The sequence below is a fragment of the Pimephales promelas genome, chromosome 16 (genome assembly GCF_988280905.1).
Source record: "Pimephales promelas chromosome 16, fPimPro1.hap1.1, whole genome shotgun sequence".
NCBI lineage: Eukaryota > Metazoa > Chordata > Actinopteri > Cypriniformes > Leuciscidae > Pimephales > Pimephales promelas.
Genome location: NC_142784.1, coordinates 17,150,675 through 17,178,673, shown reverse-complemented (window position 1 = coordinate 17,178,673; position 27,999 = coordinate 17,150,675). Strand labels below are relative to the sequence as shown.

Genomic DNA, 27,999 nt, shown 5'->3' with positions numbered 1-27,999 from the left:
AAACTCAAAAATTCGGCCCGAAAAAAAAACGACAGTGGTACCCCTTACGTTTTTTTTTTTGGGCGAAAAATTAAGTTTCTCCAATCTTCCCAAAACTCTGGATTCTGATAGAGGGCCATGAGACTTAGACCTGAGTGCAAAAATGGAGGCTCTAGCCCCTTCCAGAGCTTAGATATCGAAACTCAAAAATTCGGCCCAAAAAAAAAAAACGACAGTGGTACCCCTTACGTTTTTTTTTTTTGGGCGAAAAATTACGATTCTCCAATCTTCCCAAAACTCTGGATTCTGATAGAGGGCCATGAGACTTAGACCTGAGTGCAAAAATGGAGGCTCTAGCCCCTTCAAGAGCTGAGATATCGAAACTCAAAAATTCGGCCCGAAAAAAAAAACGACAGTGGTACCCCTTACGTTTTTTTTTTTCAGGTGAAAAATTAAGTTTCTCCAATCTTCCCAAAACTCTGGATTCTGATAGAGGGCCATGAGACTTAGACCTGAGTGCAAAAATGGAGGCTCTAGCCCCTTCAAGAGCTGAGATATCGAAACTCAAAAATTCGGCCCGAAAAAAAAACGACAGTGGTACCCCTTACGTTTTTTTTTTCAGGTGAAAAATTAAGTTTCTCCAATCTTCCCAAAACTCTGGATTCTGATAGAGGGCCATGAGACTTAGACCTGAGTGCAAAAATGGAGACTCTAGCCCCTTCCAGAGCTGAGATATCGAAACTCAAAAATTCAGCCCGAAAAAAAAAACGACAGTGGTACCCCTTACGGTTTTTTTTTAGGGCGAAAAATTAAGTTTCTCCAATCTTCCCAAAACTCTGGATTCTGATAGAGGGCCATGAGACTTAGACCTGAGTGCAAAAATGGAGGCTCTATCCCCTTCCAGAGCTGAGATATCGAAACTCAAAAATTCGGGCCGAAAAAAAAAAGACAGTGGTACCCCTTACGTTTTTTTTTTTTCAGGTGAAAAATTAAGTTTCTCCAATCTTCCCAAAACTCTGGATTCTGATAGAGGGCCATTAGACTTAGACCTGAGTGCAAAAATGGAGGCTCTAGCCCCTTCCAGAGCTGAGATATCGAAACTCAAAAATTCGGCCCGAAAAAAAAACGACAGTGGTACCCCTTACGTTTTTTTTTTTGGGCGAAAAAATAAGTTTCTCCAATCTTCCCAAAACTCTGGATTCTGATAGAGGGCCATGAGACTTAGACCTGAGTGCAATAATGGAGGCTCTAACCCCTTCCAGAGCTGAGATATCGAAACTCAAAAATTCGGCCCGAAAAAAAAACGACAGTGGTACCCCTTACGTTTTTTTTTCCAGGTGAAAAATTAAGTTTCTCCAATCTTCCCAAAACTCTGGATTCTGATAGAGGGCCATGAGACTTAGACCTGAGTGCAAAAATGGAGGCTCTAGCCCCTTCCAGAGCTGAGATATCGAAACTCAAAAATTCGGCCCGAAAAAAAAACGACAGTGGTACCCCTTACGTTTTTTTTTTTCAGGTGAAAAATTAAGTTTCTCCAATCTTCCCAAAACTCTGGATTCTGATAGAGGGCCATGAGACTTAGACCTGAGTGCAAAAATGGAGGCTCTAGACCCTTCCAGAGCTGAGATATCGAAACTCAAAAATTCGGCCCGAAAAAAAAAACGACAGTGGTACCCCTTACGTTTTTTTTTTTGGGCGAAAAATTATGTTTCTCCAATCTTCCCAAAACTCTGGATTCTGATAGAGGGCCATGAGACTTAGACCTGAGTGCAAAAATGGAGGCTCTAGCCCCTTCAAGAGCTGAGATATCGAAACTCAAAAATTCGGCCCGAAAAAAAAAAACGACAGTGGTACCCCTTACGTTTTTTTTTTTTTGGGCGAAAAATTACGTTTCTCCAATCTTCCCAAAACTCTGGATTGTGATAGAGGGCCATGAGACTTAGACCTGAGTGCAAAAATGGAGGCTCTAGCCCCTTCCAGAGCTGAGATATCGAAACTCAAAAATTTTGCCCGAAAAAAAAACGACAGTGGTACCCCTTACGTTTTTCTTTGGGGGCGAAAAATTACGTTTCTCCAATCTTCCCAAAACTCTGGATTCTGATAGAGGGCTATGAGACTTAGACCTGAGTGCAAAAATGGAGGCTCTAGCCTCTTCCAGAGCTGAGATATCGAAACTTAATAGCCAAAAAACTACCCAAAAATGTCTCTTTATTATATTTTTTTAACGGACACCCTGCAGCCAATCAGAATCGAGTATTCACCCAGACCATGGTATAACGTTAGATGTTTGTTTTGATAGAGCGTTTGACTGCCTGTTGCTATGGTTACTCACAGCTGTTGTAGGCAGCGCATTTATTTAGTAAACAGGCAGTTTCACCAGAACTACTTTACTAGGTGTCCTCTATCACCTTTTAACGGACACCCTGCAGCCAATCAGAATCGAGTATTCACCCAGACCATGGTATAAAAGCGGGTTAATGCCCTCCGAGGTGTCCATTGTCAGGTTTTAATGGACTTCGGCGGAGTCCATTAAAACCTGACAATGGACACCTCGGAGGGCATTAACCCTTACTTATACCATGGTCTGGGTGAATACTCGATTCTGATTGGCTGCAGGGTGTCCGTTAAAAAGTGATAGAGGACACCTAGTAAAGTAGTTCTGGTGAAACTGCCTGTTTACTATTCGAAATAAATAAATAAATGCGCTGCCTACAACAGCTGTGAGTAACCATAGCAACAGGCAGTCAAAAAAGGTCTATCAAAACAAACATCTAACGTTAGATTCTATAGCCTAATACAACAATGAGCGACTTCGTTATTTCTTTTAACATTTATGGAGAATATGGCAACTTTGACGACTGGTATGCTGTAGGTCGACTCTCCGATGCTGGACTGGAGAGCCGTCAAATAATGTCGGTGACAGGCCATCGATGCGAGAGCAGTCTGCGGGCGGCTCCGTCTGTCCGTGAGAGACGAAGCTGGAGCAACGTACTGTGTGCATCAAGTGCCCATCATGGGCAGCAGTTACCCAGCTTTTGTGGATCCTACTGACTGGCCGACTTTTTCAAATTGCACTATAAATGGAAACGTTGAAATTAATTGTAAATAAAAAAGCTAGAATGTAGCTAGGCAAATGACCCTCTCTGATCTGATTAATTTATTGCCATATATAAGCGCAAATCACTGGTGCTCAGAACTAATTGTTTTTTTGTGTGTGTTTTTCTGATTTTTGTTTGATTAATTGTTTTATGTGTAATAAAAAAATAACTATATGCCTACCTGTGTTTCATGAAAAAAAAATGCATTTTTGAACCTAAGGGTTCTACAAGCTGAGCGGACTATAAATATCTCCGGTTGCTAAATAAACCGTCAGGCAAGTTATTATTTGTAAAAACTAGATTTAGCCTAATTAAAATATAAACTAATGTTTTAAAAATGTTTTAATTGGCAAGTGACCATGGTATAAGCGGGTTAATGCCCTCCGAGGTGTCCATTGTTAGGTTTTAATGGACTTCGTCCTCCGCTGCACGTCGGCCGGTTCACGCCTCGCCGTCGTCCATTAAAACCTGACAATAGACACCTCGTCGGGCATTAAACCTTACTGATAGCACGCCAAAAAATGGAAATACGAATTGGCGTGTCACACGCTACTTCATGAGATCAGTCTGCTTTGAGAAGTGAAGTGATGTGCAGCATGAGTAAAATAGTGCTTTTGACATTGGGTTAATGTAAACCTGTTGTAGGAGAGCTGCAAAATAAAAACAGCCTAGTAGGCACTTTAAAAAAAACTAATGGAAATGTTGATAGTGCACAAATCATTTTTTGATGCTTATTCAAACCTACCTACCTAGATCACTCACATCAGCTAGAAACACCAAGGGTTCACTCTAAGCATGGAGAGTCTGCTTTTAGCTATTATGCCAACAGCCGCCACTGGAACCAGCTTCCAGAAGAGATCAGGTGAGCTCTTACAGTAGTCACATTTAAATCCAGGCTCAAAACACATCTGTTTAGCTGTGCATTTTGCCACTGTTCGTCCGACTGTTACTGCGTACTACGTTTTATTTTTGATTCTAAATTGTTTTAATTATTTACTGTATTTTATTTTTATAATAATTTTTATTTTTCATGTTTTATTCTAAACTGTTCTAATTATTCTGATTATTTTTGATTATTTAATGTTTTCTATGTAAAGCACTTTGAATTGCCATTGTGTATGAAATATGCTATATAAATAAACTTGCCTTACCTACCTACCAGTATTAACTTTCACATGCAGTTACACATTAACCTACCTACCTACCAGTATTAAATAAAAAAAATATATCAAACAACCACTACAACCCCACATGTTGTTTGAGAGGGTTTCAAGAAAGATCCTCCTCACTCCTCCAAAAACAAACTCCAGCATATTCAGGTGTCAGACACGACTGGATCTTCAAACGGCACAGGGTTCTGTGGTCAGATGAGACTAAAAAAAGAGCTTTTTGGCAGTAAGCACACTAGATAGTTTGGTGGACATGAGGATAAAAAGTACCCCATGTGTACAATTTAATAAACCATTGGATCTTTAATGTTGGGGACCTATTTTTCTGCAGGAGGTCCTGGACTTCTTATTCAGATACATGGCATTGTGGATTCTATTAAACATCAACAGATAAAAAATCAAAACCTGACACCTTCTGCTAGAAATCTTATTATGGGCCATGGTTGGATCTGCCACCTGGACAACGATCCAAGACAAACATCAAAATCAACACAAAAATTTGTTAGGGAGCACAAAATGAAGCTTCTGCCATGACCGTCCCAGAACCCTATAGAAAATGAGTGGTCCGAACTGAAGAGAAGCACAAACATGGATCTGGGAATCTGAAGGATCTGGAGAGTCTGTATGGAGGAATGGTCTCTGATCTCAGGTCAGGTGTTGTGCAAACACATCAGGCATTATAGAAGAAAACTCAGAGCAGTTATCTTGGCAAAAAGAGATTGCAAAAAGGTATTTAATAAAAGGGTATGAGTAATTGTGGCCAACGTGTTTTGGAGAAAAACATTTATTTTATAATGTGATCCCACATTACACATTAACAAACATACCTAGCAACCAGTATTAACTTTCACATAGTTACACATAAACCAACCTACCAGTATTAACTTTCACATGCAGTTACACATTAACCTACCTACCTACCTACCAGTATTAACTTTCACATACAGTTACACATTAACCAACCTACCTACAAGTATTAACTTTCACATACAGTTACACATTAACCTACCTACCAGTATTAACTTTCACATGCAGTTACACATTAACCTACCTACCTACCAGTATTAACTTTCACATGCAGTTACACATTAACCTACCTACCTACCTACCAGTATTAACTTTCACATGCAGTTACACATTAACCTACCTACCTACCAGTATTAACTTTCACATGCAGTTACACATTAACCTACCTACCTACCAGTATTAACTTTCACATGCAGTTACACATTAACCTACCTATCAGTATTAACTTTCACATGCAGTTACACATTAACCTACCTACCAGTATTAACTTTCACATACACTTACACATTAACCTACCTACCAGTATTAACTTTCACATACACTTACACATTAACCTACCTACCAGTATTAACTTTCACATACACTTACACATTAACCTACCTACCAGTATTAACTTTCACATACACTTACACATTAACCTACCTACCAGTATTAACTTTCACATACACTTACACATTAACCTACCTACCAGTATTAACTTTCACTTACAGTTACACATTAACCTACCTACCTATCAGTATTAACTTTCACATAGTTACACATAAACCAACCTATCAGTATTAACTTTCACATAGTTACACAAACCAACCTACCAGTATTAACTTTCACATAAAGTTACTCATTAACTTTTACATGCAGTTACACATTAACTTTCACATACAGTTACTCATTATCGTTCGCATGCTGTTACTCGTCATTTCACATGCAGGTACTCATCATTTTTCACAGGCAGGTACTCGTAAACTTTCACATGAAGCTACTCGTAAACTTTCGCTTGCAATTACTCAACAACTTTCTCACGCAGTTACATATCGATTTTCACTGCAGTTACACATTAGCTTTCACATGCAGTTACACATCAACTTTCACAAGCAGTTACTCGTCGCCTTTCGCATGCCCGTTACTCATCAACTTCGCTTGCAAGTTACTCATTAACTTCAGTGCAGTTACTCATCATTTCACATGCAGCTACTCATAAACTTCGCTTACAAATTACTCATCAACTTTCAGATGCAGTTCCACATCAACTTTCTCTGCAGTTACACATAGACTTTCACATGCAGTTACCGGTTAACTTCGCTTGCAGTTACTCATTACCTTTCACATGCTTGCTACTCGTCTTTCACATGCAAGTACTCATATCTTTCACATGCAGCTACTCGTTACCTTTCGCATGCAGCTACTGGACATTTTCCGATGCAGTTACATATCGATTTTCACTGCAGTTACACATTAGCTTTCGCATGCAGTTACACATTAACTTTCACTGCAGTTACTCGTTGCCTTTCGCATGCAGCTACTCATTAACTTCGCTTGCAAGTTACTCATTAACTTCACGTACAGCTACTCACCATTTCACTGCAGTTACACGTTAACTTCGCTTGCAAGTTACTCATACTTTCACCTCAAGTTACTCGTACTTTCACCTGCAGTTACACATTAATTATCACACGCAGTTACACATATGACTTTCGCAAGCATTTACTCAATAACTTTCACCAGCAGTTACACATTAACTTCCACTTGCAGCTACTCATAAACTTCATCTGCAGATACTCATCAACAGTAACATGCACTTTACTCACAGACTTTCACCTGTAGTTACACATAGATTTTCACTGCAGTTACACATCAACTTCCACAGCAGTTACTAAATAACTTTCACATGCAGTTACACATTAACTTTCACATGCAGTTACTCATTAACTTTCACATGCAGTTACACATTAACTCTCACATACAGTTACTCATTAACTTTCACATGCAGTTACACATTAACTCTCACATGCAGTTACACATTAACTCACATGTAGATACACATTAACTTTCACATGCAGTTACACGGTAACACTTTACAATAAGGTTCGTTAGTTAACATTAGTTAACTACATTAGTTAATATGAACTAATAATGAATAGCACATATACAGCATTTGTTAATCTTTGTTAATGTTATTTTCAACATTTACTAATACTTGATTAAAATCTTGTTAACATTAGTTAATGCACCGTGAACTAACATGAACAAACAATGAACAGCTGTGTTTTCATGAACTAACATTAACAAAGATGAACAAATGCAGTAACAAATGTATTGCTCATGGTTAGTGCATGTTAGTAAATACATTAACTAATGAACCTTATTGTAAAGTGTTACCAGTTACACATTGTCGGTTAAAAACAAGAAAGTGGCTAGTAAAAACGTCGAGTGGCTGGTCGATTTTGAAATCCACAGTGGCCGCCGGTGGACAAAAGAGTTGATTTCCATCCCTGCTTGGTAATGTCAAGGTGTCATAACAAAGACATCTCAAACAATGTCATATTTGCATTAAAACTTTCATAACTGAGCAAAAGACACTTAATGACAGTTGTCACAAACATGCATAAACCTTCCTTCATATTCATAACGTACATCATGTTAGTCTTATGCATACCCCTTCAAGTAAAGTGTTACCAAAGAATGAATCTCAGACAGTTCATAAGAGAAACGTGTGCAGTATTCCGTGCTGCAAGAATGCTGTCTTGACGAAGCCTAACTTGCTTCATAAATGTAATATATTTTTTAATATTTAATTTATCAGTCAGAGCAGGAATTAAGGCTACATTCGAATAAACAAAGCCAGCGGAGCGATTATCTCTGTCCATCTTGAGGAATGAAAACGGTTGAACCAAAGAACGTATATTGACAAAAAGTGAACGCTCCATTGCAACACAAGTATTTTGCAGTATTATCTTATATTAATGACCGTTAAAACAAAACTATGTAAACAAAAAAAACACAGCCACTGTTCAAAGTGGCAATTAAAGTTATAGGATAACGAACACAGCGCATCAATGATCATCATGTTTGTAGCATGATCCAGGGGATTAAAACGTACAAAATATATTTCAGGCCTAATGGAGTTGGTAACTAATATAAGTAGTAAATATGTAAAGTTGCATACAATGGAAATACCATAGACTGTAAAAAAAATGGACAAAGCGTCTGTGACGTCACTCATAGACTTTCTGAAGAACAGGTTTATGGGGGGTATGGGCGGCGCCATATTAGAAAATCTTGAGAAATACAAAATACAAATGTTCAGAAATACAAATGTTTCAGAAAGGATACAGAGATGCGTCGTGTCAGATCATGGCCAAGACGTCCAATTCCACTCGGCGCAGCCCGTTATCAGCTGTCAATCAAAGTTAACCGCCCTTATTTTTCATACATTTTATATCCAAATACGATCTAAACTAACGAGTCAGAAAAAATTCACTCACCTCACAGTTGTCAGGCACTCAGAACCTATCGAAAAATACAATAAAAGTCAAACTGTAAACATATGAATTGATACTGTGAAAACGGACATTTTAATGTGAGGTCTATGGATATTCACCCCCTTTTGGGACCGGCCTCTAGCGGATTTTCGATGTATTGCAGTTTTTCCCACTTCCGGGTAGGCTTCATTTTTCAGATTAGAATTTTGCCGCTTGGGAAACATTAGAAGAAAAAACTACCTAAAAAAAACTGTTATCTATGCTGTTGTCCAGTAACTCCAGTTGGAATTTTCACCCCAAAATGGCGGCCGCGCTCCTGAAGCGCCACCTAGAGTTTTGCTTCTTGTTCTTCTAAACTCTTTGGTTGAACTCTGACCAATAAGAGGATCGTTTTATACACGTGGCTTGCATAAACACATTTTGGTACACTTTGAAATGTTGCTTTGTGAAAGCAAACCAAACGAGTAAAAAATTAAATCCGTGCTTCAGAACAAAGAAAATGACCTACAGGTATGAAAATGCAGCCCTACACTGCAACCTATGGCATGAGTTGGGCTTTGCTAATCAGGTTTTCTGATAATCAAGTCATTTTGTGTGAAAAGACAATGGTCATGAAAACAGTGGACTTCCTTTTGGAAAAAAATACTTTTGGCATTTGGTTGGAGAGACGGTGCTCACAGAAGGCACATGCAAACTTTCTTTCTCAATTGGCTCATTTTGGCTTTTATGGGCTCTATAATAACATTTTCTACCTCATGAATTTCGCTGAATATGAAATGAATATCTTCATAAATGGATATTAAAGGCTTTAGCTGTGCTTTGCCGCTGGAGTATAATAGAAACCCACATTTTGCTTAAGCCGAACAATAACTCCTGGCAAATAAACCGTCGAGGTATAAAACGGTTAATGGTAAAGCGGTAAACATGCGTGGGAGAGAGCAGACCTTGCCTATATCAGAGCAACTCAAAATTTCGACCCCAAAAAAAACGACAGTGGTACCCCTGTCGTTTTTTTTTTTTTCGGTGCGAAAAAATAAGTTTCTCCAATCTTCTTGAAACTCTGGATTCTGATAGAGGGCCATGAGACTTAGACCTGAGTGCAAAAATGAAGGCTCTAGACCCTTCCAGAGCTGAGAAATTGAGATCCCACATAGCATTTATGCCATTATAAATATCTCAATATTTCAGCTCTGGAAGGGTCTAGAGCCTCCATTTTTGCACTCAGGTCTAAGTCCCATGGCCCTCTATCAGAATCCAGAGTTTCAAGAAGATCAGAGAAACTCAAAATTTCGACTCAAAAAAAAACAAACGACAGTGGTACCCCTGTCGTTTTTTTTTTTCGGTGCGAAAAAATAAGTTTCTCCAATCTTCTTGAAACTCTGGATTCTGATAGAGGGCCATGGGACTTAGACCTGAGTCCAAAAATGGAGGCTCTAGACCCTTCCAGAGCTGGGATATTGAGATCCCACGTAGCAGTTATGCCATTGGGTTCGTGGACGGTGGAATTATGGGACGGCGCTTGGTGCTACGGACTCAGGGGCCCTAGCTGAGTGCAGTAAAATAGTTTTTATCATGACAGGAACTTTAATTAAAATGTCCAAAAAAAAAAAAAACCACTACCGAAATCCCCATTCAATAGATTGCAGGCGGGATTCTGTCCAATTGCAGCTTATTGCATGAAGGCCGGGGTTAGTACATTTAAGAATAGTGGGTTATTGGACAAATAGTGGGTTCGCGGACAGTGGATTCTGGGATGGCGCTTGGTGGTACGGACCCCGGGGTGGTCTCCTGAGTGCGGGAAAATAGTTATCACGACAGAAACTTTAATTAAAATGTCTATCAAAAATACTCCCCCAAATCCCCATTCAATAGCTTGCCGGTGGGATCGCGTCCAATTGCAGCATATTGAATGAACTGCGGAAAATGTTTTAAAAATACAGTGGGTTATTGGACAAATAGTGGGTTTGTGGGACGGGGGCATGGCCCGAGAGTGGTAACGGGACGTTTGGTAAATATAGTGGGTTATTGGACAAATAGTGGGTTCGTGGGGACCGGTCAGTGGGTGGGGGGCCAGTCGCCCTGACGAAGCGGTGGTCGGTTGGAGACCTCCAATTATTCCACGCTCATTCACGGCATCATCAAGCTATGCCTTTGTTTAGAATAAGCGACTTCTAGTGGCGAAACTTACATACTGTGCCTTTAATACAGAATCAAGAATTAACACCAACCTCTTTGTTCTTCAGTGTGTTTCATTCTGCAGTGTTCTGGATCTCATGTTCTCAGTGTCCTTCAATAAACTCTGTGTTTGTGTTAGCTCTTCCTGATGGTTTGATGCTCGTCTTCACTTGTAGCTGAGGGGAATATTCCGTTTATTGGTGAACTGCAGTGGGAGGAGCTTCACTGAAGGAGGAGCTTCACTGGAGGAGGAGGAGGAGGAGCATCACTGAAGGAGGAGATCTGACAAAATCAATAAGAAAACACATACTGAGTTTGTTTTTATATTAATTTACACATTTTAAATGTTTATGCCCACCTTTTCTATCTAAAGTAACTTTTAAGTTAATTAATCTCAAAGGTCTGATTTCACAGACAGGGATTGGATTAAGCCAGGAATAGGCCGTTGTTCAATTAGGGCATTTAAGTAGCTTTTGGGCTAGGGGTGTAACGATACCCTCATGTTAGGATTCGAAATATATCATAATAGTGAACTCCGAATATCGAATGATATTGCGATACTGCAAGACATATGGTAAAAGGTAAACAAAGAAATTACTGTTGATTAAAATGCTAAATTTGGTATTACATTGGGAGTGGAAATGAAAAGGTTTGGACTTGGTGCTGGGAAACCAATGCACGGGACCACAGACACCGGAATAAAAAGAATTCATGATTCTGAAGCTGAAAATACAGAATTATATTTAGATTTATATTTTATTGGTAACATAGGACATTTGGCATTATCAGGACTGACAAATATCCCCTCATTGCTTTATTATACTCAACATAATACAGTAGTTTAATGTAGTACCACCGACACTAAAACTCTATAAACTTGAATTTTTTTGCATACAGTAATTTTCATTTTGGGTGAACTACACTCAAAACCGATTGTTACTATCCGCGCAACGCCCTGAACACGCACTAAATGTACACTATCTTGAATACCGCATTGGAGCGTATCCCATCATGCATTAGGTGCGGGAACTCACATGCACTGAAATCACAAGATGATGAGGAAAACATTCCACTGTAAGTTAAATGAACTACATTTTACATGTAATTTGGTAGAAAAACACATTGTTAAAGTGTCATTATAATGTTGCAAAGATGAGTATGGTATGTGTATTTTGCACATTTGCATCACTTAATTAAAAGCACCATATTTTTTAATTATGCCTTTTGTTACATTGGGACTACTAACCAGACATTGTTGATTTTAAAATGCAAAGAATTGAAAATTTAAATAAAGCTCTGTAAACACTTGCATTTTTGTGTCACTATAAGTGTGTCCCATTGGGTAATCTAGTCATCACACCTACTTGAACACTTGGGCTAAATGCAGGAAATACCTACATCGTGCAAGTACACAAGTGCAAAGACCGCAAGTGTGGTCCTTTAAAAAACATTACTAATGTGCATCTTGAGACCAAACAATGGCACTGACATTTTGCTGCTAGAAACAGATTGTTACAGACTGTATACTGAAAGAATAAAAGTGGTCTAATGTTAAAATATTATTTCTCAAATGATACAGTAAAATTGCAGGAACATAAAGAATAATCAAACCCATCTTTATCAAACATTGTAATTCGCCGATATCAATAGTTCATTTTCTACAACTATGTTACACATCTAGAAAGGAGCAGACGTCGTTTCTGGTGCAACACATTTTATATTGGGGCTTTGCATGCAATCCTGCAAGACAGATTTAACAGTACACAGTCAATCATCAGTGGAGCATCTCAATTTGGTGTGTTATCTGCTCGTCTCTGCATTAACTGCTATATTGTGCGCATTCTCACATTCAGTATGACATTTAATAATTGCTCATTATAACATTCCCTGTCGCTCACTAACCTAAATTAACATTCACTTCAGTTTGCAAATCAAACATGTGAACATACAGTATATCTCGCCCCATATCAAAAATAACAAATAACCCTTGTTAAACTTAATTTGAACCTATACATTTCCCTTTGTCTGTTAAACACTTTCCAAAGTACATACATTCTCTTTCTCAGCATGACTTGTTAACTCTAAATAACACATTACACTTTAACGTTCTCTTATGTCACATTTCACGACTCTTTTATACCATTATCGAGCAAATCACTTCGTTTGAGTTTCCCTTAAAGGGTCATTCCACCTCTGGAAAGATTCATGTGTATTTAAAATGGGTAATTTATGTAGAAGAAATGTGGAATTATTTTTGAATTTAGAGCTTTCTAGACTGAGAAAAGACAGAAAATGTATTTGTGCCTTATGTGGATGAAAAACAACAACTCCCAGAATGCACTTGCTTCGCTGGAGGCCACGCCTATCGGTAAACGCACAGTAGGTAAACAACAAGTCTAGGCTAGTGAGTCTCCGTGATGCGTCTGCCTGAAAATGCGTTCCGAGATCGCCCTATATTCCCGGGATTCGGCTTTTGCGTTGTACAGTCGTCATTCACCATGTTTACTGTGGCGAGCGGGACAAGTGAGAGCTGTGTGGAGAACGACGCGAGGCCGGTGGCGTGATTACCGATGAGCGGCAACTGAGACGTAAGTTACTGGTCTTGTATCGCTCACGGAGGAGCGGGAATTTTCTTAGCAATGTTAAAACCCACATCAACCGATCACTTGTTTAGCGTTCATGTAAACACTACATTCAGATTCAGCAATCAGAATGAATTCAGTTAGATTAAAACAAAAGCTGTAACTACAGAAAGCAAAAGCTGAATCCCGGACATCGATGGCCGGACATATCCGGGAAAAAGAGGATGGTAACACCTAAAGCTATAACTCAGCTTTCTCCACAAGACAACAGCCTGCTAGCTTAGCTTCCAAAAAAGATGTGTAATGCCAATCCTACATAATGCATCCGTCTGCGTATTCAGTACCTTCGTCCATATTTTCAAAACATTTCTGCGGTGAAATCAGACGCACTGGCACTGATCTGTGATAGGTCTGTTAGCACATTAGGTCCAACCCCCTATGGGTGGGTTTGAAAGGGTGAGATCTTGTGCTTGTAGTTTTTCCAGAAATCCCCCTCTCTTATACTTCCTCCTACTATGACATAAAATGACTATTTTTGCATCATTGTAGGAGGAAGTGAAAAAGGTCAATAGCAGATTTCTCTCGTCTCAGGGGAAAATGAGAAAGTGTTGCACGACCATTCAATAGTATAGAGGGGTTTCACCGACGTCACGTTCTGGGCGGTAACCCGGATGCGCGGCCATTTTGGAGGTACTCGGTGTAAACAACTGAATGGAGCACAATGGAGTATTGTGCGCTTTGGATACTTTAAGTGAATTATAGCCATGTCTAAACAACTGAAAAGCTCACCAAAACGCGTCCAAGATGCAAAGGCATATAGGGAAGGACTTGGGCCACAAGAAAAGGCGCGATATTTTGAGAAATTACGATTTATTGGCGGTGCAGATCCCTACGAGTTAGCTCCCTCTTCTTAGATCCATGACAACCCGGTGATTCTTTCTTCAGTTGCATATCCTGATATATTGAATTGTGCACCTTTTCTGTAATTGTGAAATGTTCTTTAAATATTTTTGGCATTTGTTTTTTAGGTGGTGATATTTTTGTAAAGCTATTTTGACAAATAAAAGTTATACTCAAGTTACATACAAAATTGTGTTTACAGTTAGTCTATTGTACTATATTACACTGTATAATTTATAGTAGTGTAAAGTGTATAACTATAAGTGTCCTGATAAGTCTTTTTTCTTTAATATATCTGTGTTCTGTTGTGCTCTGCCAACCACAAGCGCATCCTTTCCTCTGATAACTTCTGGCATTCCTCTCCTTGGTTTTTAATAAATTTTGGAAGTCGATAATATTCCAAATGTTTTTCTTGGTTTTTCCTATTGGTACAACCTGAAACACGGCAATAATTAAACATTTTCCTTGACGACGTTCGAGATATAGCTCAGTGCCTATGCTTATTGTGATGCGGAGTGCCTCCAAAATGGCCGACTTCCGGTTTGATGACGCGTCGTGAAACCACTGGGTTTCTACAATGGAAAGATTAATGCAAATGGGTGGAGTTGCCCTTTAACTCTAATGTCCCCGCTGCATGCAACTTGCGCAAAATGGCGGACACCCGCGAACTCCACGTGTGTTACTGAACTCGCGTCACTTAAACTAGTGATGGGCAGATCGAGGCTTTGTGAAGCAATGAAACAGTTGAAGCAAATGTGCTATATTGTTTCGAGGCTTCGAATCAATCCGACACCCGTCTCCATGGTGACACCTAGTGGTCAATTGCAGGTGTTGATCTGAAACGACCTTTACAACAATGTGTTTTTTTATTATTGTATTTTTTAAATATATGATGCTTGTAACCTGTTGTCTCTTCACATTGCATAATGTTATTTTGGTCATGAAAAATTAATATTAATAAAACAAATCAAGCCACAATGTCTCACTTTCTTATAGATTTTTATTTAAAAATATTAATTTCTCCTCTGTTGTTTCTATTAATCTGTCCATATTGTGCACACAGAATGCCTATTCTTAAAGTCTTGTGCTGTTTTATGAAGGCAAAAAGCCATATAATGGTTTCGATTTTAGTTCATTGGCAAAATATAACGCTAGAGACAAAATATATATATATATATATATATATATATATATATATATATATATATATATGTGTGTGTGTATGTATTGGGGGGGGGGGGGGTATTTTAAGCAAAAACAGGCCAATCACGAATAGCTGCAGTGGCGTAGATCGTAGAGCGCATAGTTCTTGAAAGAACGATTCATGTGCTCGAGTCCGAGCCTGACTTTTGCCGAACATGAGATGTAAAAAGTATAAACTAACATTGTCTCTCTCTAGCGTTATATTTTGTCAATTAACTTAAATCGAAACCATATGGGTTTTTGCCTTCATAAAACAGCACAAGACTTTAAGAATAGGCATTCTGTGCGCACTTTGCTCACGCGATCCTTCCCGACCGACCTATCAATCAAACCCTGATTCGGCGGAGCACTCCACCTGATGAAACACTTAGAAGCTTCATTTAGCCTTTGTCACGTGACTGTGGGTGTTTTGAATCACGCTTCGGATCAGTGTTTCGAATCATTTTTGCTTCGGGATCTCGCAAAGCTTCGGAACGTCTGTTTCGCGTCAGCCATCCCTAACTTAAACTATTATTTTACCCATCAATATCACACAACCTCTAAATAACAGTACTGTGCATACTGTCTTTCTATCTCCATTGCATAATACCAATTATCGTTTCACATACGAAGTTTCATTGCCGCATTGTTTCTGATCACGCTCTATCCACGGGTGATAACAATTTCGTGCTCAAAACTTACGTTACTTAACATAAATCCTAAATACTCAAATACTAAACATCACTGTTCGTGGACCCATTTGACTTAGACACAAGTAATCTTACCTGCAAAAAAGATATAACAGTAGCAACACAGTCAATCATGAGTAGAGCGCTAGTTGCACGTGGCCGCCATTTTGGATTTCTGATCCGTGGCTGCGTTCCAAACCGCATACTTCCTACTATTTAGTATGGGAAAAAGAGTAGGCGAGCAAAAAAGTATGAATGAATCCAAAAGAGTAGGCGAGAATTACCTGGGTGACGTAGTAATTGTCGCGAGATTCGGACTTAAGTGCGTTCCAGTGGCTGCGTCCAAAACCGCATACTCAATGAGTAGGTACTTAATTTCAATAAGTACTTACTCAACGAGCGCTAAAAGAGTAGGTACTTTATAGCCAAATCTCGTTGAGTATGAATGAGAACCGGACATCTGCCATGTTGACGTTATCATGTGACCTACTACGACGTGTTATCATCATATCACAAGCGCAAAGAAATGAACAGCGACACGTTTAATTCTTCTATCTATAAATATCTTGACATTGATGAAACTTTCTCATTTTGTTGTGGTATTGTTGAAGAAACAGCTGATATTTTTTTTTATTAAGAAACCCCCAAATCGTCACCTCTTGAATATATGTTGTTAATTTCTTTATTTTATACCCTAAACGTTTCTCATTTAAGTTTTCCTCCTTTTCTTGATGAATATACCTCGTTTCATCCCTCAGACCTATAACAACAAAATTTTTCATGTATTATGAAGAACTATTTAAAGATATTTAGCCTTGTTATTGTTCCTTTTTCCTGTATTATGATGTAAACAAACCAATGATCTAAAGTTATGTTTTCTGTTTTGTCATTATGACTATTATGGTATCTTTCCATGATCTTGTATTAACGTTTATAAGTTTAAATTATGAGTGACAGGTGTACTAACACTTCATACCATCAGTGACTCGACAGCACAAACAGTTTTCCTCTGCGTTTGTAATGTCTGCACAAAGGAGACGGGCAGCTGCTCGAAGATCTCTTTCGGAGAAAACTGTTGATTTTATACTCGAAAAATGTAAGTATCACTCCTTAAAAATTAATATTACCTCAGAATGAATTGCATTGTTAGCCCACCCCAAAACTTAAACAAAATAATAATATTAAATGCTGACCAATACTTATATAACTTTTTTATATACTAAAAATATAATTTAATATAACAAGCAAAATGTAATTTGTTTTGTCATATGACAGTTATGCATGAATACATTTATATTCATAAATGCAGTGAAACATCTCAATTATCAGTCAATCGATGAATTAATGGATACATTAATTAAATAATTAAATTTTATATACTGACAACAATAATAAAAATGAATAAATGAGTAAAAGAACAAATAAAAGTAACCATCACAATAAACAAATGCATTATACAAGTCAACAACACATGAAACAAAGCTTTATTCAAACTGCATGTATTTACAGCCGCTGAACACCACATCATGCCGACTCAACACAGCGGTTCCAGGTGGAGAGATGGAGGAACTCATCCATGGCACCACTTCCAGGATGCACCTCTGGGCTCCTCATCCTCAGTGCTCACACCAGTCTGCAGACATTTCAGATCCTACAAAAATGCACAAACATTATACAAAAGCAGTCATTTTAACACAATGTCATTTGATTTATCTATTAAAAATAACCTTACCTTATATTTGAGTAAAATCCCTAAAACAAATGCTGCCATCATCTTTCCTTGCAGGTCCTGCTCCACCACAAAAGCTATGCAGCAAATGCACAGAAATCAAGAATCAGAAAAGTGTTGTAATGTCTCTACTTGAATTTACAATAATTTAAATAAACTACAAATTAAGATTGAATAGATTTTGATATCCATTTCTGTAGTATACTCACTCAAAGCCTTTGATGACAGCATTCAGCATCATGAGCCTCTCCACCGGATAAACACACGCGTGTTCTTCTGTCCTTGTAACATACAGACAAGATTCACATTACGAGCTCAACACTGAATTTACATTCTGAGGTTGATGTGTTAACTCACTTTTAATCCAACTTAAATGTTCCTTAATATATCAACACTAATAAAGGACAAATTAAATATAACATGTTTAGTTACTTTATAGATTTGTTTATTTACCGTATTTACAGCACATTTGTCTAATGTAAGTAGTGTTGACAACAGTGAATTATCCTTCATAATAGCACACATAACGTTACATCACTCAGATGTATTTTTCATGTTGGGATGTGCTCATCTGCAATACTTAAACAATATTTTCATTTCAGATGTAAATATACATTTTAAATAAGCGTGTTTAAGATGTAACGTTATATGGTTATGTAAATCCATTTTAGAAACTTACGTGTAACGTTAGCCTACTTACTGGAGCTCCCCTGTTTAACTAACTAATAAAACATGTGTTTACAGCAAAATCACAACTATACTATACTGTCTAAGTCCTTTAGACCTTCAACAGTTAAAACGTTTACTCTATAGTAGTTTAACACATACGATTTAAACACAAGGAACCGTGTTTGTTTACTCACATTTGAAAACCCCCTGCTTCGCTGATCTCCGCGATGTTGATAATGACGAATGCTCTCCCGTGGCCTCCTGGGATAGAAGAGTATCCATCGGATGAACACTCAAAAATCTTGGCGAAAGCAGGAGATCATCCGGGAACTTCTCGCCTACTCTTTTATGAGTACTGAGGTTTCGGACATACTACTCCTTTCAAATACTGTTTTCACCTACTATATAGTACGAAAGTAGGAATATTCGGACGTACTATAAGTATACGTATGCCCGAATCTCGCGATAATTAGTACGTCACTCTGGTAATTCTCGCCTACTCTTTATGGATACTAAGGATTCGGACATACTTATTCGCTCGCCTACTGCTTTTTCCCTACTATATAGTAGGAAAGTATGCGGTTTCGGACGCAGCCTTAGACTTGAGTGCAAAAATGGAGGCTCTAGACCCTTCCAGAGCTGAGATATCGAAACTCAAATATTCGACCTGAAAAAAAAAACGACAGTGGTACCCCTTTCGTTTTTTTTGGGGGGGGGATTACGTTTCTCCAATCTTCTCAAAACTCTGGATTCTGATAGAGGGCCATGAGACTTAAACCTGAGTGCAAAAATGGAGGCTCTAGACCCTTCCAGAGCTGAGATATGGCCATCCCGTGTAGCATTTATCCCATTATAAAAATAGTGGTTTATAATGGGATAAATGCTACGTGGGATCGCAATATCTCAGCTCAGGAACGGTCTAGAGCCTCCATTTTTGCACTCAGGTCTAAGTCTCATGGCCCTCTATCAGAATCCAGAGTTTCAAGAAAATCAGAGAAACTCAAAATTTCGACCCGCCAAAAAAAAAAAACGAAAGGGATAACACTGTCGTTTTTTGGGGGGGTCGAAATTTTGAGATTTTTTCATCAATGATATTGCATGTTGATTTAGTCACAGTTATCGTTGAATGACAATGTCTCGTCTTCGTCTCCTTAGTCATAGAAAAAAAATGGTTATAAACAAATATTTTTCGTCTTCTTTTCGTTAATGAAATGAACGGTCAACTTACAGTATGTTTTTTAATATTTCCACACACATCATCAGCACATCAGTAAGGCTATGGAGAGTTGACAGACGATCACGAGCGCAACAAACAAACAGCAGCCGCCTTTTACAGTTCCTCCTGAACCAAAACAATGAGCTTATGCTGTGTTCACACGATGTAGTACCGTAATTACGAGATGACAACCCGTGACGTTCTACTCTGAGTCCTTGGTCTCGTAACTATGTTTCTATGGCTAAACTATTAACAACGAAAAGAATCTGCAGCAGTCAGGAAGTACAGGTGTGTGCTCTTTAAATGGTTTATGTTCATTATTATTGTAATGTTGTGTGCTTTGAGACATGAGGTAGTTTAACGTCATCTCTCGTCTTGTGATGCTTTGCAGACTCTGCTGTACATGTTCATGGGTTTTGGAGAAGGCGTGGTTTTGGAGACGCTCTGAAGGGGTGGAATCTTATCTCTAAATTTAGCTTGCTATGGTTTGCCTCTCATAAATTGCCAACCCTGCCTTTAAATGATTGAAAACTACACATGCAGCACACTAGCGCCATTTATGCACTAATAGAAGGAAACAGCACTCAATGCAGTACATTTGATCATCTTTTATTATAAATAAAAAGAAGGCTACAAGATGAATACATTTCATCACAATGATTCACTAGGACATACTGAACAGTTTGAACTAAAAAGAAACTAACTTAAACATATCTGCTGAATTAGCAGGCACCATTACTTGCAACGCCAATGTTCCTGATGGAAACTGTTCACATCAAATAAATCATTTGAAATCTGAGGCATTTCAACATAAAAATGACATTAAGATAAACTCATTTTTAAGGTTTTAAAAATAATCATTGCTCAGTATATCAAATCTAAATTGCTATTCTTGTAAATAAAATGTTAACTATCTGGCACCATATTTGTTGTGTGGCTTGGCAAAAAGAACTCAATGCTTAGTCTTACAGCAGAATATTTCACATATTTGCACTAAAACAATTAAAAATAGTTTCGTTTTTTTTATCCACAAACTCTGAGTAATAGACTTGATTTACATTATGCAATATAGTTAAAGATGCACATACATTGTACATAATGTATTGCTTACCGCAGTGAGTTTACAATGTTATTTTCTGTTAACGAGTGCAATTCTGAAAGATCTTGATGACAGTAGACGATTTAAGACAATCAAATAATATAACAAATGATGTTTAGCATACCCTCTTCATCAAATAAACGTTGACATCTTCAGAAAAAAAAAAATTCAAGTTTAATAACTGATATTTTCTTAGATGTACTTGGTGTATTTGAATGTGAAAATACAGCTCAAATAGAAATAAAAAAAAATCAGTTAAAAGTGCAAATACTGGGTTTAAAACCTCACTGTTTTCTTTTCACATGTGTAAAACCATATATATAATTTTAAATGGCAAAATTGCACAATAATTACAATGATATTTGCCCAGTTGATCTATTCCAGCACCATCAGCTTCGACCCTCATTTAGTGCGTGAAACATTGAGTATTCATGGACTGCACATGATACCAAAACAATGTCTTTAATGCAGCATCCATTGGGAACTCCAGATGCAATCTGGTGCACAATTTGAAATTAAATACATCCACAACAGACAAACCATTCATCCACACATGAGGAGAATGGCTGAACGAACATTACAGGACGTCACATTAAAACGAGCTTCTCCCTCTCTTTTTTTCTCTTTGTAATCATATCAAAAAGCATTTGTCGATGTCAAATGCATGAACACAGGACAAACATAATTCAATTGCAGAATAGTTTGGAAAGCAGCCTCAGAGACAAGTTTAAAAGAAATAGAATAGCATTTACACACATGAGCTCAGCATCAGAGAGAGGACATTTCATTATGCATTGTTCATGTAGCTTTTCTTTCCCGTGGGCCTGTAGAAAGAAATTGAAATATGCTGGAAGCCAGAAGAAAATAAACCTCATAAAAATATTGTTATTGGTTCTCTATGCAAAGTGTTACTGTCAGTTCAAATGACGCGACTGTGAGTAAAGAGGCTGTTTTCAACAAGACTATTGTTGGCTCTGATGACATTTAGATAAAATAATTTGAGATGAAAAAACTGCTGGCCTCCATCTGTGCTCTCTTGATTCATTTAGAAATAATCATCTATTAATCACTGCTGTGCGTGTTTTAGACATGTGTACATCTGCTCAAGCAGCTGAGATCCCTTAAACTGCTGTGATTTCTCCAACTAGCCTTGTGTTACTTCTTTCATTTCCATATGTTTTCTTGGTTTTCTGTTGCTACGTCGCCTCTCGCAATGACACTTTACCGTGCGAGGCTACAGCTGCTCGTCATTGGCTGATTTCTCTCAGTACCTGTTCTGATGCTCAAAGTGCCAGCGATTAAAATCAATGTTGAAAGCCACGATGCTACCAGATGCCATGCCCGTGATCAGAGTCCTGGAAACACAAGAGACGACGTCAGGTTTGAAGCAGTTTAGGGTTTGCTGTACATCTCTGTGTAGTAAAAGTGTACCTCTGATCATGTGACAGGTCCATGGCTCGAATGCCGGCGTCACAGCCAGGGTAGACGTACAGCTGCTTGAAGTCACAGGCCTGCCACACCTCCACCACCCCGTTATCTCCTCCAGTCACTAGATTCTGCCCATCACTGCTCAGGAGGACAGCCTGAGTGTGTGAAATCACATATCAAATATAGCTCATTTAAGGTACACTATGTAACTTTTTTTTTTGTTAAAATACAACAATTTATATAACGAGTCAATACATCATCAATCTTCTTCCAAAATGCGTTTTTGTCTTCTGATTCAATCTTATGTTGAAAAGAAGTTCAATTGACCAGAATTCACTCTTAGAATTAATCTTTTTCCTCAACAAACGGTAATGCGATTTCTGTCATATGGCATTACTAGACCACTGGGGCTGTGCCATAGAAAGAATGCATTGACGTCACTTTCTGTCACAGTGTCTGGTTTGTGTTTCCCTGGGTATCCACCAGAGGTCCTCCTCCACCAAGGTATCCTTCACTCAGACTACATTTCCCATCATCCTGTTTTGTCACTCAGTGATTATTGCACACACCTGTTTCCCATCCCCTTGTTAGTATCTGTGTGTATATATGCCCTGTTAGTCCTTGTGTAATGTCATTCGCACATCGGAGTCCTTGTCATGTTTTGTTTCTTGTTTTTGGACTGTGTTTTAGGGATTTTGATCCTTTGCCTGGCTGATTACAATTTTGGATTACCCCAATAAAACCACTGCACTTGGATCTAACCTTTGTGCGCATCGTGACAGAAGGACTTAATCATGAATAGATCCAGAAGTCCAGGCCCTCCTAAAACATTATTTTGCCATGGCTTCTCGCTAAAGACCCTGAGGCCATTGCCCGCAGCCCGCTGTCGTCCTGGAGGCCATCCCCGAACAGCCCACTGTCGTCCTGGAGGCCATCCCCGAGCAGCCCGCTGTCGTCCTGGAGGCCATCCCCGAACACACTGTCGTCCTGGAGGCCATCCCCGAGCAGCCCGCTGTCGTCCTGGAGGCCATCCCCGAGCAGCCCGCTGTCGTCCTGGAGGCCGTCCCCGAACAGGCCACTGTCGTCCTGGAGGCCATCCCCGAGCAGCCCGCTGTCGTCCTGGAGGCCATCCCCGAGCAGCCCGCTGTCGTCCTGGAGCCCGTCCCCGAACAGCCCACTGTCGTCCTGGAGGCCATCCCTGAGCAGCCCACTGTGGTTCCGGAGGTCGTCCCCGAGCAGCCCACTGTGGTTCCGAAGGCTGTCCCCGAGCAGCCCGTTGTTGTCCAGAAGGCCGTCCCCAAACAGCCCACTGTGGTTCCGGAGGCCGTCACTGAGCAGCCCACTGTCGTTCCTGAGGCTGTCCCCGAGCAGCCCGTTGTTGTCCCGAAGGCTGTCCCCGAACAGCCCGCTGTCGTCCTGAAGGCCGTCCCCGAACAGCCCGCTGTCATCTTGGAGACCATCTCTGAGTGGCCTGTTCATCAGGTCACAGTCGAAGAGGTTACCCTCTCCCTCTACATTGCCGCTATAATGTGTGTCTGGGCCGCACATGCCTCCCTGTTGGCTACCTCAGCTACCTGGCCACCCGATGGACTGTTTCCGCCTGATGGACCGACTCCGCCCTTGCTGCTCGATGGACTGTCTGCTCCACCCTGGCCGCCCGATGGACTGTCTGCTCCATTATTCTGTGCTATTTGTTGATTGGAAAGATGTGTTTGCTATCCTTCCTACAGGATTCGGCAAAAGTTGCTCTGGCTCTGGTTGTAGGTCTATCCAATTGAGTGCAGAGTGTTGTTTTTTACCTGGTTCGGTTAAGACACGCCTCTAAATCAAAGCCCTACACTCTCAGAAAAAAAGGTACGAAAGCTGTCACTGGGGCGGTACCTTTTCAAAAGGTACACTTTTGTACCTAAAGGCATATTGGTGCATACCTTCATGGTACATATTTGTACAATTATGGTACCAATATGCACCCTTTAGGTACAAAAGTGTACCTTTTTGAAAAGGTACCGCCCCAGTGACAGCTTTTGTACCTTTTTTTCGGACAGTGTATGGAGCAGTATCAGACTCACATTCTGACTAGAATACGAGTATGATGAAGTCAGGCTAGTAGCTTTCGGCAGTCAGTAAAAATACACCTCTTTAGAAATCTAAACGGTTCTTTTTACACTGTCATGTTTAGTATCAATGCAACCAGACCCCCATGTGTATGATAAAGCAAAGAGATAAGAACATACACGTGTGGAGTCGTTGATCTCCATCTGGGCCAGCAGTTTGCCGTTGATGCTGAAGTTGCAGAACTGTCCCCTGTCGTAGTAGATGATGCAGTGGCCCTCACTGGACACGGAGATCAGGCGGGGAAGCACACAGCTATCAGGGCCCTCCAGAGCCCTCAGAAGGTCCCCAGTGATGGTGTGGACCAGACACGGCCCCTCTGACAAACACACATGTCTGATGAGTGACGCTCTTGTGGCATTACACACCGCCTCATATTATTTCATATCCCACAATGCTCTTCTCACTCACCCTTTGCTCCACTAATTACAATTCCCAGCTCAGCACACACTGACACACACACCACCTCATAGTCATGACCGGTCAGAACCGCACGGGGAGCTGGGTAATCACCTGCGAATAAGCACAGGAAACACACATTATAATTCAAATGAAGATGAAAAATATTAGCTCAAGACATATAACACACAGCAGTAAACTAAAATATAACAACATCAACACTAATAGAGTTGGCGCATGTAGCAGATTCACGAGTCAAAGACCACGGGTTACAATTAACACACACAGTTTTAGGATTTTGAAATATAAAATTTAAAGTAAATACATGAAAAATATAAATAGACAAAAACGGGTGTCCTACAGGTGAGGAGATTTTGTCTCCTTTGGGATTTTGAAATATAAAATGTAAATGATAGTTACAAATAAATAATAATAGCAGTAATAATAATATATTACAAAAATAAACTGAATTATAAATATATTATTCATAGGCCTCTAGTTTTAGTCCTGATAACATCTGGCAAAAGGACTACTGATGAAAACTAGCCTTCAAGCTAATTTGGGTGCATTTACATTCATGAATGTTGATTAATGTACACTGTCCCTGTTCTACATAAATAAAATGAATAATAAAAAAATAATAATAAAATAGAAAACATTTTTAGTAGTTTTCTTATACTTTTAGGATTTTTAATTAAAAATAAGAATTTAAGAATTAAGAATTTAAGAATTCTTAAGAATTTAAGAATTAAGATTTAGAAATAATAAAAAAATAATTAAAAAGTAATACATACATACATACTACGACAAGTCACAACACTACACAAGTCCACAAACACGATATAACCAATGGAAACCACAATAGAGCAGGTCAGGTGCCCTAGAGAACATCTGCTTAAGGAGGCACCCCCCAAATGATCACCAGCAGTGGCCCAACAGCCACTGGACCCCATACATTGTCAAATGATGGATGAGGGGGAGGGAAGAGGTGATATGAGGTCATTTAAAGACACCTGTGGTACGTCAGCACCGGCTGGCCAGCTGCCACGAAAGGGCTCATTTTGGAAAAAGTGGAAAAACTAATTTAAATTCTGCCAAGATGTGATATAAACTGTGTGGAATAAATCCTCATACTGTACCTATCACATCTACATTTTCCTTGTTATAAGATCCACTGCCTCGATTTCCAGTTCATTTGAGAAATAACAGGTAGAATCATTAAAGTGCTCGCCCTCTTGGGTCTGTACCCATCATGCTTGAACACACACTTATATTTGTACACACTGCAGTGAGTTAGAGAAGCAATTCAACCATAAGGAAACTGGGGCCAGTGGTGTAATTAGCTTGATTTGTGCAGTGAGGAAGCAAAACAGTAATTATTAGCCGGGGGGATCAACATTATGTTTCCGGACGGATTAAACATTGCTTTTGGAGAAGGTGTGCGTGTTTCAATGGTTTAAAGGATTAGATCATCCAAAATTCTGTCATCATTTACTTCATTGTGTGCACAATATGTAATCCAAAACACATTCGACTCCCTTCTTTGGCACACAAAAGGAGAAATAGAAATGCATAGGCTACATCTCCTTGCTATTACACTGAATGGGAAATTAAACTCTCAAGCATCAAAAAGGCTGTGAATGCACCACAAAAGTTCCAAATAATAGATGTTTTGCTATTATCTACAACTTGTGTGGTGCTTTAGCAGCCTTTTTGTTGCTTAAAACATACTAGATTATAAGTCAAAAATATTATTCAATAGCATTGAGTGATGAATAAACCCAAACTCTACCTTTTTTTTTTTAGGATTCTTTCATCAATCTTAACATTTTAAATGTCTTTACTGCCACTTTTGATCAGTTCAAAGGGATAGTTCACTTTGAAATTATTTTTTGATATGTTTTAGCTTACCTCAAGGGTATCCAAGATGTAGGTGTCTTTGTTTCCACAGTGTTTTCATTTTTGATATTTTTAGGTCAAACCGTTCTTGTCTGTCAGTTTGAGGTCTATGGTCACCACCTCAAAGAGCATGCACAGAGTCCAAATTAAACCTGATTTAATTACTCGTAAATATAAGTACACATTGATGGCCGTTACCCTTCACTGTGAAGATCTAAACATATTCAGATATACAAGAAATTGCAACAGAAGACAATTTCGATATATCAAAGACAAGGCTGATTTTTTATTTTTTTTTTTTTTCGCAACCGCACAAGAGATCACTTCGGGCGCTTGCGCAGAACGAAGCGCCTGTGCCTTCAGACCACTTGGACTTGGCTGTGGTTATAAGAGGTAAAAACGATATAAACTGTTCGTTTTCTCACACAAACCGTTCGTTTCGTGTCTTAGGCCATCAATGTGTTCTTACATTTATGAGTCATTAAATCATGTTTAACTTGGACTTTTCTGTGTATGCTCTTTGAGGTGGACCCCATATACCTCCATTATATGACTGACAGACAAGAACGGTTTGACCTAAAAATATCAAAATTGAAAATACTGTGGAAACAAAGACACCTACATCTTGGATGCCCTTGAGGTAAGATAAAACATATCAAAAATTAAATACAAAGTAAACTATCCCTTTAATACGGAGCCCAAAAAAGGACACAGCGGTGGGAAGAAAAATTAGATAAAGGAAAAATTATTTGTCACTACTTTTGCGTTCTCTCGCAAATGTTTTGTGTTCCCCCTTAGAAACTTTGCGTTCCACAGAGAAATTTTGAGTTTGCTCGCAAATAGCATAAAAGGTTTTGCAAGTGAATGCAAAGTTTCAATTCTCGCCAGAAGACAGAGCATGTTTTTGGAACAATGTACAGTCTATGATCATTTCTTTAATAAATGATAAAGTTCTTCTCTGATGATAAAATCTTGACTTTAATTGGCCACATAGTAAGGTCTCATTGATGTATTGTATAATGTGCAGGCAAAGGGATTTCTAAAACAAAGCTAATAATATTGCACAGGGAGAACTCACGGCTACATGTTCATCCCATTAAATGCCTGAGATCTTTTCAATTTTTAATTAACACTAAGTTCATTACCTTCCACTTAATTAAGACTCATGCCACTGCTTAGCATGTAGAAGACCGTTAAATGAACCCAGGAATCAATAGAATGGCCGATCCAAATGCAGATGTTTTATTAAAGTTGGCGAACAATCAAAGGTTACTCGGAGTTCGCCGAGTTCTCCACAGGGGCCCGTCTGGCAGATGTCAGTGATCTGGATGGGAACGCCAGTCAGGACTAGATCCCTCGGGAGACCCCAGATCACCTTCACCACAAAA

General features: G+C 39.1%; 1 protein-coding gene and 2 long non-coding RNA genes across 17 annotated transcripts in view; all 3 read right to left on the bottom strand.

Annotated features, from left to right (window-relative positions):
* Positions 1–5,014: 5,014 nt before the first annotated feature.
* Positions 5,015–16,740, bottom strand: LOC120478526 (uncharacterized). 3 transcript variants are annotated; one of them, XR_016146841.1, is made up of 6 exons: positions 16,157–16,286; positions 10,761–10,989; positions 8,536–8,560; positions 8,384–8,447; positions 5,924–7,545; positions 5,015–5,155 (listed from the first exon to the last, which is right to left on the bottom strand). It is a non-coding gene; the product is annotated as an uncharacterized LOC120478526 (long non-coding RNA). The 3 variants fall into 3 exon arrangements; XR_016146840.1 differs by lacking the exon at positions 5,015–5,155 and adding an exon at positions 5,213–5,527 and having other exon boundaries at positions 5,784–7,545; XR_016146839.1 differs by lacking the exon at positions 5,015–5,155 and adding an exon at positions 8,652–8,744 and having other exon boundaries at positions 6,424–7,545; positions 16,157–16,740.
* A 370-nt stretch (positions 16,741–17,110) lies between these two features.
* LOC148973340 (uncharacterized) lies at positions 17,111–19,100 on the bottom strand. Of its 2 annotated transcripts, none has more exons than XR_016146761.1 (4): positions 18,653–19,100; positions 17,999–18,070; positions 17,793–17,866; positions 17,111–17,711 (listed from the first exon to the last, which is right to left on the bottom strand). It is a non-coding gene; the product is annotated as an uncharacterized LOC148973340 (long non-coding RNA). The 2 variants fall into 2 exon arrangements; XR_016146762.1 differs by having other exon boundaries at positions 17,999–18,065; positions 18,653–19,099.
* Positions 19,101–20,267: 1,167 nt separating this feature from the next.
* nbeab (neurobeachin b) overlaps positions 20,268–27,999 on the bottom strand; it is a 279,115-nt gene continuing 271,383 nt past the window's right edge. For 7 of the 12 annotated variants that reach the window (XM_089121103.1, XM_089121108.1, XM_089121105.1 and 4 more), the window contains 5 exons: positions 24,725–24,826; positions 24,436–24,632; positions 22,205–22,356; positions 22,045–22,128; positions 20,268–21,597 (listed from right to left, as the gene is read on the bottom strand). In XM_089121103.1, the coding sequence (XP_088977229.1) occupies positions 21,561–21,597; positions 22,045–22,128; positions 22,205–22,356; positions 24,436–24,632; positions 24,725–24,826 (572 nt within the window). In that variant the 3' untranslated portion in view covers positions 20,268–21,560. Of the gene's footprint in view, positions 22,129–22,204; positions 22,357–24,435; positions 24,633–24,724; positions 24,827–27,999 lie in introns of all 12 variants that reach the window. The other 5 variants (XM_089121110.1, XM_089121111.1, XM_089121106.1 and 2 more) reach the window with 1 other exon arrangement.